Source organism: Erigeron canadensis, chromosome 2, assembly GCF_010389155.1.
Source record: "Erigeron canadensis isolate Cc75 chromosome 2, C_canadensis_v1, whole genome shotgun sequence".
NCBI classification, from domain to species: Eukaryota; Viridiplantae; Streptophyta; class Magnoliopsida; order Asterales; family Asteraceae; genus Erigeron; species Erigeron canadensis.
In genome coordinates this window covers 20,156,068-20,171,635 of record NC_057762.1, presented here as the reverse complement: position 1 = coordinate 20,171,635, position 15,568 = coordinate 20,156,068, and the positions used below count along the sequence as shown (strand labels likewise).

The window sequence follows — 15,568 nt, the reverse complement described above, 5'->3', positions numbered from 1 at the left end:
TAAGATGAAGCCCACTTACAAAAGACTAACCTGATCAGATCTAACATCAACAAAAGCCTAAAAACACGCACCGTATGTGCAAGTTATAACAAGTAGTTCTAAGAAGTTAAACATTTCATAACCTATTTTCATTCCTAAAATTCATCGTCATCCTCATCCTCCGAGTCGTCATCCTCATCCTCCGAGTGCTGGTCTCCTTCGTCCTCGTCCATGTCCTCACCTTGTTCCTCTTCCTCGTCCTCAGCCTGGTCTACCTCCTTGTCCACACGAGGAGGAATCTGGATACCTGCATTACATAGAGCTTGGTATATTGGTCTAATTTCAGAACTCACTTCAGCCCTCACCTTTGCCAACATCTCATCAACTTGTGCTTGTGTGTATGTCTTCTTAGTGGTCGGGGAGCTTGACGAAGATATATATCCAGATTTGGGCAGCTTCTGGCCTATCCCACGAGACCAGCCACGACGGTCTCCAAGAACTTCCGTCACAATGTCAAAATCAGTCAAACTCGCATTTTGTGGATCTTTTCTCATTTCAGTCATTTTGTTCAGCATAGTTACAACACAATAGTAATTACAAGAGTGTTCTATATATATATATATATATATGTATACATATATATATATATATATATGTATATAACAAAGGCGGAGCTAGAATTTTAAGTTGAGGGGGGCTTACATTATACTATAGTACTACATAAAAACCGATTAACATACTAACATATATATTATTACTATAAAGACAAATCTAAACAAAACATACAAGATGGTAAGTTTTTAATTTTGCAAAAACAACTCTTTAAAGTTGTTAACGTTCAAGAATTCATCCCAAATTAGATTTTTATATAAAGTTTATAAGTACTTAAATTAAAAATAAAAAAATCAGATTATCATCAATGATAAAAGAAAACACATAGACAACTGTACAACCCTAATCATGTAAGGAGGTAAATCTACTACTATTTCATTACAGAATAAATTCGTTTGAACAGGGGAAAGGTTTTATTAAAACTAATAAATCGACTACAGGGTAAAAAAAGAGAAAGGGAACCTATGATTGTAAAAAAAGAGAAAGGGTAAACAAAGCTTCCTACCTGTGAAGCTTTGTTAGATGCTTAATCATGAATCTAGTTTTTTTACCTTTATGAACAGCCCCTATATCTATTTTTGTTGATTCCCCTATATCTATTTTTGTTGATTAAAAAAAAGGCTCTGATTGACAGGGTCTCAACATTGATACAAGTATAACTAATTACTTGCGTAAAACTCCTCAGCCTCACGCTCAGTAAACACGCCTTTTTTGGCTCGCAATCGACGATACTCAGCAATTGGTGATGCCCGCTGTAACACATGAAATTAATCTAATGTAAATATATTTATTTTTTCATACAAGTCTATGTCACAACCATACTTCAATGTTAGAACTTACATTCTTGAATCTTATCTGAGCCATATAATTTCGACCATGGCGTACTTTGATCTTTTGCTTAGCACGACAACCTATGTTGGCACGAGAGCATGACTGAAATGCATCTGATGTCCTGAACTTTATGAACATGTGCCATTTAGATAAGTTAGCCATGAAAAAGTAAAATTGTATAAGTATGAAAGTATGTATGTGTGAAATTTTACTTTTCCCATTTAGTCAATGGCATGTTAGGCGGTGGAGTGACCTTCAGCTCCTCAAGCTTTGTCATTCCTCCTCTTTTATCAAACCAAGTTTTGCCAAAACGATGCTTCTGGCACTTGTACAACCTGGAACAGCTTATTAATATCCCACCTCGACGTCTGTGGGTGGCTCATGGTGAAGGTAGTCACTGACATCAAAGTATGTCTGTACGTAAAAAAGACACGATTAGATTATTGTATATATTTTTAATAAATTTACAACATTAAACTAAAAACACTTAACCTCCAGTTCAAGCCACATGGTGCTCTTGTGCTCCTCTGGTATCTCCCTCCATGAAGCATAGTGATATGGGATCCGAGATACGATGGTCCCCAGCAGGGTGTTAAATTGGTTTGAGCTATCACCAACAGGAATTAGAGTCCCTCTCCCATTCTTTTCAAAATGGATCTCTAACTTGGTTCCTTTCGGCAAGCCGCCCACTTTTGCCTTCAAACCCTTGTTTCGGGTCCGACCTCGACCCTTTTTTTGAGCTGCAAATTTAAGTTAAACAGATTAGTATTGCAAGCAATCAAATTCAGGTAAACAAAATATAGAATTATTTGTCATACCGCTCGCCTGGCATGCAGCTCGAAGTTGTGAACCACTATTACCACCATTCAAAGGATCGCCACCACAATCCCCTGCATGTGACATATGTGCCACTCCTGCTATCTACAGAAAAAATACACGTATATGGACATACACCCAAAACAAGCATCAATATTTAAAAGAATCATCACACAATTAACAAGCATTAATGTATCCATTTAATACATGATTGAAAGAAAAATACAAGCATTAACGATTTAACACATTAGATAACTAAAAGAAAAATACAAGCATTAAGATCAATCTGATTCATCACTAATATTAGGGTGCATTTCGCCTTCATCATCCACATCATCATCTGTGTCGGCATCTGTGTTGTCTACATCATCATCATCATCCATGGCAGAAGCTTGGTCAACTTCCATTGCTTCACCTCGACTCAAATTCGTATGTGTCAAATCATCCATGGCAGAAGTTTGTTCAGCATCCATTACTTCACCTCGACTCAAATTCGTATGTGTTAAATTATCTAAGTTTGCAAATAACGAAATATCAGATGAAGTGCTGTCATGTATAAAATTCATTTCGTTATCTCCCGCGATATCTAGCTCCCAAATTTTACGATGATGAAATTCTTGGACGACCTTCCAATATTTGCCTGAATCACCTCTTCTTTTGACTGGGTCATCGATGTAGAAGACTTGATTTGCCTGTGATGCAAGAATGTATTGGTCGTCTTTATACCATTCGGATCGAGTACAAATACTAGTTATGTTATCCTTAGTGACACAACCTCGTGTATCGGTTTTGTACCATTTACATCGAAACAAAACAACCTTGCAGTCACTAATATAACATAACTCTAGAATTTCTTCCAAAACACCATAGTATTGTACTCCATTTGAATCAATTGTTGAAACTCCACTGTTTTGAGTTGTTCGACGTAAATCTCGACTATGAACCACAAATCTCACACCGTTAACTATGCATGCAGCGTAAGAGTATATATGTAATGGTCCATTTGCCAAAGCAAGTAACTCATCACTACAACGAGATTTGTCAGCAACTCGCAAACGTTTGATCTATAAAAAACAAGGCTATACAAGATTAGACATAATACAACGTTATTAGACAGGGTCACCTAATGTGTGCATACACTTACCCTTTCCTTAAACCAGCAAGGAAATTTTGTTGGTAAGTTAGTCCGAGGTGGCATTTCATTGGTAAATTCACTATAAATGGAGGAAAGATACGAGTATAATCCTATAAAAGATAAAGCACGAAAAGAAGGATAAAAGAAACACTCACGTCTTGTAATTGTCGATCTCAGAACTGTTGTTAAGTACAAACCAATTTATCTTTGTTTGAAGTGTGTAATCTAACTGCGTTTCATCACCTTTACTGATAGGTGTACATACTGATTTGAAGACGTAAAACTCCCGTGCAGGAACCGGAGCATCCTCATTTCTCTCTGGCCGGTTAAATCTTGTTTCGACACCTTCAAGATACCTTGAACAAAAAGTCAAGGCTTCGTCTGCAACATACCCCTCGGCAATAGAACCTTCGGGCCTAGCTTTATTTCTGACATAATTCTTCAACTTTTTCATGTATCTTTCAAATGGATACATCCACCTCATGTAAATAGGCCCACCTTGAATAGCCTCTTCAGGCAAATGCATAACCAAATGAATCATTATGTCAAGAAATGAAGGAGGAAAAATTCTCTCAAAAGAGCACAATATTTTAATCACTTTGGCTTGAGCTTTTTCCATGTCAGATTTCATCAAGGTTCGAGCACAAAGTTGCTTAAAGAAAAAACAAAGCTCAATTATTGGTGTTGCTATTTGTGGATCTAAGTACGCTTGAACACCGAGCTAATTTGCTATCATTATATGATGGTCATGAGACTTCAACCCAGCTAATTTGCTATCATTATCGATTACTTTATGTTTAAAGTTAGAGCCAAAGCCATCCGGCAATTTGACTCCCTTAATGAATTGACAAAAAAGCTTTCTGTCAGGAACTGAGAAAGAGTATTGGGGATGAGGTTTCTCGACCTTGTCGTCGTTGGAAGTACGAAGCCACAATTCAGGTCGGATATTCCACTCTTTTAACACCATTCTTTCTTTATTAGTGTCTTTTGATTTTTCCTTATGCATTAACAAGGTATTCAACAAACTCTCACATACATTTTTCTCGATATGCATTACATCCAAGTTATGTTTCAACTGAAGAAAAGGCCAATATTCAAGCTCGAAGAAAATAGAACGCTTAGTCCAGTTCAATTCAACTTCTGGATCACGTTTTCTCTTCTTACCCCCGAAGAGAGGATGTTTCCCCGGAATATTACACGGCAACTTATTAACTTGTTCTAAGATTTGGGCATTGGTTTTTCTTTTAGGAGGTGGTCTAGTATCTATCATACCATTGAATAACTTGTCTATTCTCCATTTGTGACCCTCGGGTAGCCATATTCTATGACCCACATAAGCTGTTTCCCATGCACATGACAAGATGGAGTGTCAACATTACATGTCGGGCATGCTTTGTAACCTTGGCCACTCCAACCAGACAAACTACTACGAGCAGGAAAATCATTGATGGTCCATAAAAGCATGGCACGCATTGTGAAAGAACTGTTTGTAGTAGCGTCATTTGTTTCGACTCCTACTGACCATAGACTTTTCAATTCATCAATCAATGACTGCAAAAAAAACATCCATAGCCCTCCCAAGTGATTTAGGGCCAGGAATTAACAATGTCAGCATGAATGAAGACTCTTTCATGCACAACCAGGGTGGCGTATTATATGTGGTCAATATGACTGGCCACATACTATAAGATACACTCATGTTGCCAAATGGATTGAAACCATCAGCAGCCAACCCTAATCTAACATTTCTAGGTTCACTGGCAAAATCTGGATACCTTGCATCGAAATCTTTCCATGCGGTACCATCCACCGGATGACGCATCTTACCAGCTTCCGTACATTGTCCAGTCGCATGCCAAGTCATAAACGGTGCAGTGTGTCTTGAGTTATACACACGCTTTAGCTGTGGAGTCAATGGAAAATAACGCATCACCTTGTGAGGAATTTTTTTCCCTTTGGTGTTTTTGTCTTTTCATCTACTTTCAGAACATGTCGGACAAGTTTCCTTTTTTTTGTCCTCGCCCCAGAATATATAACAATCGTTCTTACAAACATCGATCATTTCATATCCTAATCCAACCTTTCTCATTGTCTTCCTAGCCTCATAGTGTGACACAGGGATATCAGCATGAGGAAATGAAAAACGAAGAATTCCTAACAGATGGTCAAACGATGTATCGGTCCATTTATGAATTGCTTTTGCATGACTCAACTTTGCCAAAAAGTCCAACGAAGACACCCATTTACTACCAGGGTATAAGTCGGTACCAGCAAGTGTAAGTAACTCAGCAAGTTCGTCATTTGTCGTTGGCTCATCAGTGTCCGTAGTATTCGTGTTATCTGTCACGTGAGCAGTCTCCTGGCTAACATCGGCGAGAAAATCATGTAATTGGTTTGTTGTTTGAGGTATGACGGGTTGTCTTGGCAGAACCAGTGGTTCGCCATGCCACGTCCAAGTCGTGTATGTTCTGCACCAACCAAATTCTTGTATGTGCCTTTCTATGTCTGGTAACTCCAGCCAAGTAAGGTTATCACAGTCATTACATGGGCATCTACATCTACCGTAGTCATTTATGTAGTCTTTACACCTCTCGATAAATGCGGTGAGACCATACCAAAATTCATCAGACTCGCGATCAATTGAAGTAGTCCAACTCTTATCAATTGACATTACTATGTAGTGTGTACATACAAATTAATTAGCATTCAAAATCATATCAGATTAATTAGCATTCAAAATCATATTAATGTACATATGCAACTCGTTAATCAATACATGGATACAAGGCATATAATCATTTATACAAGGCATACATACATTATATATGAACAATGATATATACATACTCATACACATAAGATGTAAATAAAGGAAGCTTATGAAGAAAAAGGATAACAAAGTTAATAACAACAATAACAAAGAAAATTCTTATTTATACCACTAAATATAAAAACCTTACAAGAAAAAGGTAAACAAACGGCGGCGGCGGCGGCGGTGGATACTATGGTGGGTTGCAGCGGCAAATGACGGAAGAAGGAAGAGGAAGAAGAAGTGGTGGTTGGAGGGTTGTAACCGAAGATAGGTGGTGGAACGGTCGTTTATTAGGTTCCTTGCATTGAATTGCAGGAGAGGGTTTATTTGGGGTGAAACAAAGTTTTGATGGTAATGAAGATGGAGATCTAGATCTGCCGCCACTTTCTTTCCTTTATTTCTCACCACTTTTAATTATTATTAATATATCTATATTAATAGTTTATTATTAATATTTTATTTTGATATCAATAATAGTTATAGTTATTAATGTTATCTTATGTTTATATTTAATATTTAAGTTATTTAAAAAATATTTGTTATGACAATGCCGTTGTAGTAGGGGGCCGAGTGTTGGTGGCGGAGACGGCGTCGAGTGGTGTGGATAATTGATGTAAATGGTTAACGAAAATATATTAAAGAATAAAGGATTTGTAGTGTAAATTAATCATTAATGTTATGGGGTAGTGTATGTTGAAATATTTTACGGGGTGCTAAGTCAAAATATTACATATTTTCAACACTTCTAAAAATAAAAGGGGCTATTTTATTATAATATAGTATAGATTTATTAATATCTTTATTTTTCTATAAAAATTGCTAGTAGTTATATTTATGTTTATTATTGTCATTGTTAATTACAATACTCATTTGAAAAGAAAAATGAAAACTAAAAGGCCGATCTTGTGTATCTATAAAATATTTCTCAATTATATGTTTGGTCTAACGAGTCAAGTATGTCACCACAACTCGATTCATCAATAAGTATGAATGTATGTATACATATATAGATGTTGTCGTTTACCTTTCACCAGTATTATTTCTAATGTTCATTTTATTATTTGGCTTATTAAACAAAATATTTGTTATGTCTAATTGTGTATAGATAGACCAGATGAGCCGTATATGTTCGTCACTCACTCGAATGACCTATTAGGCCAATTATGTAATCGTTTAGACCTAACGACTCAATTATGTATATAACTTGTGTTTTTGGGCCTATTGGCCCAATACGTTCACCAATTATATAAACAGGCCAAACGGCCAATATGTGTTCTTCTTTCGCTCGAATGGTCATATTGGGTCAATTATGTGTTCATTTAAACCTAACGGTTCAAGTATGTATATAACTTGTGTATTTAGCCCTATTGGTCCAATGCATTCACCAATTGTATCAACGGTCAAACGACCCATATGTGTTCTTCTTTCACTTGAACCTATTAGGCCCTTTGCCCCTTAATCGTATGTTTGTAAATATAATATAACTACATACGTACATATATGTAGTGCATCTAAATGTATGTGTACTTGGGTCTATTTAGCCCAATACGTTCATCAATTGTGTCGATGGGTCATATGTGTTCGTCTTTCCGTTGAGTGAGTCTATTGCGTCTTAAGCCTCGTTTAATGTCTCGTATGGGCTTACTGACCCACACAACTTAGATTCGGTTTAGCTCAAAGTCAATTGGCCTCTTGCCCTAAATAGATAGTGTTACACTACGTACATATATTTAGGACTTATAGGTATTTTTATATATGGCTCATGAATTGTCTTAGTATTTATAGCTCACATTATATAGAACTCATCCTCAATAAGTCATCATTTTCACATATATATCACAAAAAACTCATGCCCGCTACATATATACTACCTACGTACACACATTTAGTATATGTTAATGTATACATGACTTATATGAATGAATTATATGTATACATGTATATATAACAAGAAAGATATCTATATATAAACATATATAGCATATTAGATTTTATATAATTAAATATGATATAGTATATTAATAACATTGTTTAAAGAGGTTAATCAATATATATAAATTAAAATTCTATGTATAATATATAAATACTATTAAGTGTTTAACGATATATTATGGATATACAGAAAATATATGTATAATATGTGTGTAAAACTTTTGGCAACGACATTGTCGTCTCCAAATGATTTCACATGGATTTTTAATTAATTGTGATATTCTTTTTCACATTTAAAAGTAATCAAAAAGACTTATTTTTTGAAAACTTTCTTTGGAGACGCAATGTCGTCTCCAAAAGTTTGGAGGAATTTTTTTAAGTATGGAGGCAAAAGATAAATTAAAAAATTTAAGGGGAATTTTTTTTGGAGACGACATTGTCGTCTCGAAATGTTTGGCGGGACATTTATTCAATCCGGCGGGAAGCAAAGAAAAAAAATATTTGGGGAAAATATTTGGAGACGACAATGTCGTCTCCAAAAGTTTAGAGGGAAATTTTTTTCGTTGAAGGGAACCAAAAAAAATCAAAATTATTCTGAAAAAACATTTGGAGACGACAATAAAAGGTTAATATTTTTTTATTCTTTTTTGGCATTAAAAGTAGATAAAAATGTAATTATATATTTTCTTTGGAGACGACTTAAGGACGACATTGTCGTATCGAAAATTTTTTTGACCAAAAAAGTCAAAAAGCAACTTTTTTTTGTCTTTTAGTGACTTTTGGAGACGACAATAACTTGTTGGTCTCCTAAAGCCAAAATTCTTGTAGTGATAGTGACTGTGCTTGCGATTAGAGGTAGAGGAGGTTATCCTAAAGTATGAAGAGGGGTGATTGTAAACTTAACAAAATCATCTAAAGTTGATAATTTGATATACAACTTAACAAGGCACTAATCTTTGTGTTTGATACAGATTCCGGGTCAAAAACAAAATGAAGAAAAGGTACTACATATGTATGTGTATGTATGTATATATATTCTTTTCCACCGATCAATGGCTGAAGTTGGTATTCATTTGTATAATCCTCTTGTAGCGATTACTAGAAATACTCAAAGTTTCCATAAGGATCATTAGAACTACTCTTTTTATTCCCAGACACCTTCTTTTCAGCTGAATGGCTTCTGTCTTTACTTGCGAATTGGCTGAAATCAATAGGTTCAGGTACATGTGGTGGATGAGCACTCCTTACAAGTGCCCAGTTCACACCTTCAAAAAACGGATGTTGCTTAATCTCCGTTGCACCTCTTCTATATGCAATTCTCTTCTGAGGTTCCTTTACCAACAAACCCTTTATCAGATCACGAGCGTTGTGGCTTATTTGGGGACTTTCAGGAAACCTTAATGGTTGCCCAACTACGTTAAATAATGTAGCCTTATTCCCTTGTCCTTTGAATGGTGTAGTCCCATGTAATAACTCGTATAAAAATATACCAAATGTCCACCAATCTACTGCGCTCCCATGACCTTCTCCACGTATGATTTCAGGGGCTAAATACTCATGGGTGCCAACAAATGACATTGACTTCACGTTAGTCGGTTCAGCCATTAGCTCAGGCAGTGGTCCTCCAACGAGAACGCCAAAATCTGATTTTGATTTTCGGTTTTTCTTTGAAGGCAAGATTCTTGGGAAAAAGTTTGATGCTTGATTACTACTAGTATGCACGACATTGTCATCATCCGTATGAGTACCACCATGCCCACTCCCTCCATTACCGCCTCCACCATTGGCACCTAGATTGTTGATACTGTGTGTTGACGATGACTTGACTAGAGTTGGGTTGACGGAGCAACGAAGGGAAAGGTCAAAATCCGAGAGCATGATATGACCTTCATCTCTAACAAGTACATTTTCTGGTTTTAGATCCCGGTATACGATCCCTAACATGTGTAGGTATTCAAGTGCCAATAATACTTGTGATGCAAAGAACCTGAAAACGAATCGAGAGATTGAATAAATCATATTTCACCAAGAAAATTAGCAAAAATGTGATACAGCATAGGCGGAACCACATTATAATTAGGGGTAGCCCGGGCTACGGGTCCGCTAAATTGACGTAGTGTAATTTGTTTTTGAAAGTGATGTAATCTTTATGAGTGCTATAGGTCAAAGTAATATGCCGGTCAATATAACTAATTAACTCTAAACTTTAAAAAGATTTTTCTAACAATAAAACTTATAAATACATACTTGTGCATCTAAATAAGAAATGGAAAGTATGAAAATGCCAAAATAAAACTCTTAAAAACCGTTAAAAACAACCAAAAAAATCTTAAAATTGCTAAAAATTATAATAATCTAGCCTTGTTGGTACTTTACGACAATACAAGGCTAGTGGTAAAAAAAATTTGTGTTACGGGTCACTTCGAATCCTGGTTCCACCACTGTGATACAAACCTTGTTGCTTCTTCTGTAAAATGCTTTGTGGGTTGCTTTTGTCTAAGCGCATGGAGGTTTCCACCGCTGCAGAATTCCATAACCAAGCAATAGTGTTTGTCCGTCTCAAAGTAAGAATAAAGAGTAGGCAAAAATGGGTGATCAAGAAGACCAAGAATCTCCCTTTCAGTTTGAGCTCGTAAAATCTTGTTTCGACTAGCTAATGAAGCCTTGTCCATAATTTTCATGGCAAAGAAGGTGTTTGTCCCATTAAGTTCAACAAGATACACGCTCCCTATATCTCCATACCCGAGTCTCTTCAATAGTCTGAAATGGCTAATCCCTATTTGTCGATCCCTTGCAATAATGGAATGTATTGCTTCCCATCGGATATCCCCTCCTGTATGGGGCCTCAAGGCCGGTGTATTGTTTGCAGATGACGAGCTTTCGTTGCTATTGTTATGGACATGATAGGCATTGCTTTCATTTGGATTGCCTCGCCCTCTGGCCGGATGATTCATCATATTATGATGCTATATGCATATATATATATTGATACAAACAATTAGGTACCTCTCCTAATTTCCAATGAGGAAATTACCTTGGAAGGGATCGAAGAAGGCTATGAAACATGTAAGCTTTCTTTCGGTCGGGTTAATTTGATGTTAAACTTACTATAAATTTATCAAAAACTTGTTTCGGATAAAGACTGATCATATTAATTCGATTCAAGAAATCTTCATGTCTTACCTCGATCCAAGCATGGGTAATTTGAAATTAAAAATACGTTACCCAACAAAATTTGACCAATGAAAAGGTCGGAGTCCGAATATGGGGACTACTTGGGGATGTCCATACGTTTGTATGTATATTCACATACTATCCTATATTTCCTCTACTCCACATTTTTCATCTTCATAAATATGAGTGTGTATATATATACTAGTAATAATACAGTTGACTCATAACTATTTATATTTAAATGTTCATTATCTTATTTACAATTGAAATGCAAGTTGAAACATGTATACGGTATGTATCCATTATATTTGATCAGTACCATCAAAAAATTATACTCATAACATATAACCAGCATATAACATGAGATTTAGATTAAACATGCTTTTGATTATGTAAACAACTGAACCCATCTAGTCATCTACTATTAAATAAATCTATAAAAACCTATTTACTGAATCCGAACCTACAAAGTCATAACATATCTATATGTATAATTGAGTTTTATGGATACAATTATTAGCAATAAATAAAACACAGCTGTTATAAAAAAGACTGAAAAAATTTGTATTTTATGAAAATCCACAATATTGTTTCAAAGAAACACAAAGAAGATATTAATTCATGAAAACCAATATGATTCCGAAGGAAACGCAGATCAAACTTTCGCATAATTACAATATTATACTTATAATAACCAATTTACCAATAATAATAACCAAGAAAAAAGATTTGAAAAAGTTTAACAATGATATTTTCTAACAATAGATCTAAAATAAGTAAACGTTATAATAGTATATATTGTATACTAATACTAATACCAATAATAATAACAAAGAGAAAAAATAGAAAGATCTCATCAATACATCCTGTAACAGTAGATATAGAATAGAAAGAACTCACCAGTATATCCTCTAGTCGTAGATAAACTAAAACATGATTGCAATCTTCTTTGATTGACACGTGACTCTATAAATTCATTAATAAAAAAAACCTATTTGTATTTTAATAACAATAATTAATAATAATAATATATTTAAAAATATATTAATGATATTTTAAAAATTCTTACTAATCGAATTCAAATTCTTTTATGAACAATTATAGCATATATCTACCTATGTTCTTTTTCCTCCGCTCCGTTTCAATGATAAAAAAAAGTATGTAGTAGCTATAGTTTGGGTCTTTTAGATAGGATCCCTCCAAGATAATCATAATCTTTAAAAAGTTTTCATGGATCTTGTTTAGAGAGATTAAATTATGGATCTTTTAGATATAGATGTATTACAATTAAATTACAACATAATTTATTATTTAAGGCAACTACTACATCATGTGCATTAAAGTTCTTTATTTTAGTAATTATAAATTAGATACTATAATTTAGATAAACTTAATATGACATGTGTCGTTTAAAGAAAGCGTCACATGTTTATCAATAAATATATTAATCCTGTTTTATTATATTGGTAGATAGGTACACACATGTATGATATGTATTTGTATATTTTGGGCATGGTTTAGTAGAAGTACGTCCGTTCCCTTATAAGAGGTCACAAGGTTGAGTTCAATTTTAAGTATATTTGGGTAGACATATGTATTTAGTCTATTTATATCTATAATGAGCTTAGGTGAGTTTTCTCTTTATATCAGTAGGTGATAGTGGTGTTTATTTTATTTAACTTTTTTGAAAATTGAAAATCAATTGTGCGAGATACCTTATAGCGAGAACCCCGTTATATATCTTATGCTAGATCTCTTATCATTTGCAAATAATTCACACTTTTCTAAAATAAAATATACAAATTTATGTAAGTATATATATATATATATATGGGGAAAGGGAATATAAAGCTGTTAGGCACTTAAGTTGGGTGAAAAACCCATCACTTACCTTTTTTTAAACCATAAAAATCATAGAGGGCCAAACATTTATTCAAAGTATTAAAATATTGGTATGTGAGTGGTTTTTCACCCAAGTTTGATGCATAACAGCCCATATATATATATATAGTTGGGTTGAAAAGGACCAATTATATATATATAGTTGGGTTGAAAAGGACCAATTGGACCTTTGTTTAAAAATAGTTGAAGCTAGTAATCGATTTTTTGTATAGGATTTTGGTGGCTCTTAAGATTCAAAATGTTCGCTTGAGCTTCATTTCAGTCAAGATCATATTAGTGGCTATGTAAAGTAGTTACAATACATTATACTGATTACGAGAAGATTTTTACCTTTACACTTTTATATATTCAGATAATATCAAGTTTTTTGCCTCAGGCACAAGATTATGTCAAGGTGATTGAGAATAAAGGTGACAAGTCACATTAGACGTGACTTTATTCACTTACTCACAGATTCAAAACTTGCCAAAGGCAAGTGTAGAAACTATATCTTGTGATCCCATGTGTGAGGATGGTGACTCACCGGGTATGAGTTTTATTCGGTGTGTGCTTTGAGTACCAAAAACGATACATGGGACCTGAGGGTTCCCACCCATTTACCCTCCTTACATAAGCAAAAATCTAACATGCTTATGCTAATTATACATACTATAAAGCGAAATGAAAGCATGAACGGTTCGTCCACGTAACGTCCAGTAAAATTTTACCAAATCGCATCTTGTTTGATTTTTTTACTACGGGTTATTTATTGGTTTTTTGCACACTCTTTTTCCTTTTGGTTTTCAAACAATATATTGCAACTATTTTATGCTTATATCCCGTACCATTATCATTATTCGGATTTTGTCACATCGCATCCCATTTGGCCTTTCTATTATGGGTTACTTATTGGTTTTTTTCACATTTATTTTTTGTTTGGGTTTTCAAATACTATATTGCAACTTTTTTACGGTCATATCCCGTAACGTTATGTACATTATTTGGTTTTTGCATACTTTCTTCTTTGTGGTTTTAACTAATATATTGAAAACTTTCATTCGACTTTTTTCTTTGTGCATATTAGAAAGATGCATTACTGTAAACTTTTATTGCTTTAAATAAATATATATTTCATATGGTAAAAGTGTTAAGCTAACATATATATAGCGACACATCATAGGTAACAAAATATAATCATAATAATTGACACTGCATGACACTCAGACGGAAACTAATGTGGTTTTGCCATTAAATAAATATATATGCATATGAAACAAACTTATCTATGACACAATGATTGTTAATTAGGCGGTTAAAGGTTCAACACAATTACTCAAAAACAAAACAGCCATTTCAAAACGAAAACTAAGGTCTCGCAACGCGGGATTCGAGTTATACCAGTAATTATTATGATATCTTGGTATATAGTTATAAACTTAAAGTGTATTCGATGTAAGATTTTAATTTTTTTTTTCAAATATGAGAATAAAGTTTGTTATATTTATTGATAAAATTGGTTGTTATAAGTGATTAATTTTGATTAGGGATGAGCAAAAGACCCGATGACTCGCGCCCGACCCGAAACCGGCCCGAACCGACCCGTCCAAAACCCTAACGGGTCGGGTCACGGGTTACGTTTTTGGTGCTTTCGCGGGTCACGGATTCAACGGGTCGGCCCGGGCCGGGTCGGGTGAAGGCAAAAACCGAAAAATCGTGAAGGAAACCCGCGACCCACCCGTGACCCGACCCGAACTGAACCGAACCGAACCTTCACGGGCCGGGTCACGGGTCACGTTTTCATGCTCTCGCGGGTCGCAGCTCGGGCCGGTTTTCGACCCGTGCACATCCCTAATTTTGATTGTCAAAAAAATCCTATACAACATATCCTACTAATAATTTTTTAATAAGAAAATATAGTTTGTTATATTTAAGTATTTAACTTTATACTATCATTTTTACAAAGTTATAATCAAAATATATATCTTACTAATAGTTTTTGATACAAACCAACTTTTAATATAATAATATCATCAAATTTCAATATATCTTCTCTATAACTCTTGGTTATATTACAAGTTATAACGAAAACTAAACCACATATTACACAAGAAACAATCTGGTATATTGTTAAAGAATTTATATATCGTCATTATATATATATATATTTTCAATATTGATTTTAAGTATTTCCCTAAAATGTTCATCCTATCTATTCTATATTTATCTAAAATAACTATAATACCCTTTTCTCTCATCAAATTTCAACCAATTATTTTTTTTCTCTTTCTTTCATAAATCATTTATTCCTCCAATTCATTCAAAATCTTTTATCTCGAAAACCGTACATCGATAAATCATAAAAGTTTTATGGGTGTTCTTAAAATTTCATGCTCTTT

General features: G+C 34.4%; 1 protein-coding gene across 1 annotated transcript; it reads right to left on the bottom strand.

Moving 5' to 3' along the window:
• Nucleotides 1-9,179: 9,179 nt before the first annotated feature.
• On the bottom strand, nt 9,180-11,086 carry LOC122589247 (serine/threonine-protein kinase AGC1-7-like). The gene is made up of 2 exons (XM_043761513.1): nt 10,572-11,086; nt 9,180-10,104 (listed from the first exon to the last, which is right to left on the bottom strand). The coding sequence occupies exons 1-2, from the start codon at nt 11,072-11,074 to the stop codon at nt 9,216-9,218; spliced, it is 1,392 nt and encodes a 463-aa protein (XP_043617448.1). The 5' UTR covers nt 11,075-11,086; the 3' UTR covers nt 9,180-9,215.
• Between the last annotated feature and the right edge of the window lie 4,482 nt (nt 11,087-15,568).

Coding starts and splice junctions, on each gene's coding strand:
- LOC122589247 (XM_043761513.1), bottom strand. CDS start 11,074: ATGATGAATCATCCGGCCAGAGGGCGAGGCAATCCAAATGAAAGCAAT. Junction 10,105..10,571: donor TTTACAGAAGAAGCAACAAG/GTTTGTATCACA, acceptor ATTCGTTTTCAG/GTTCTTTGCATCACAAGTAT.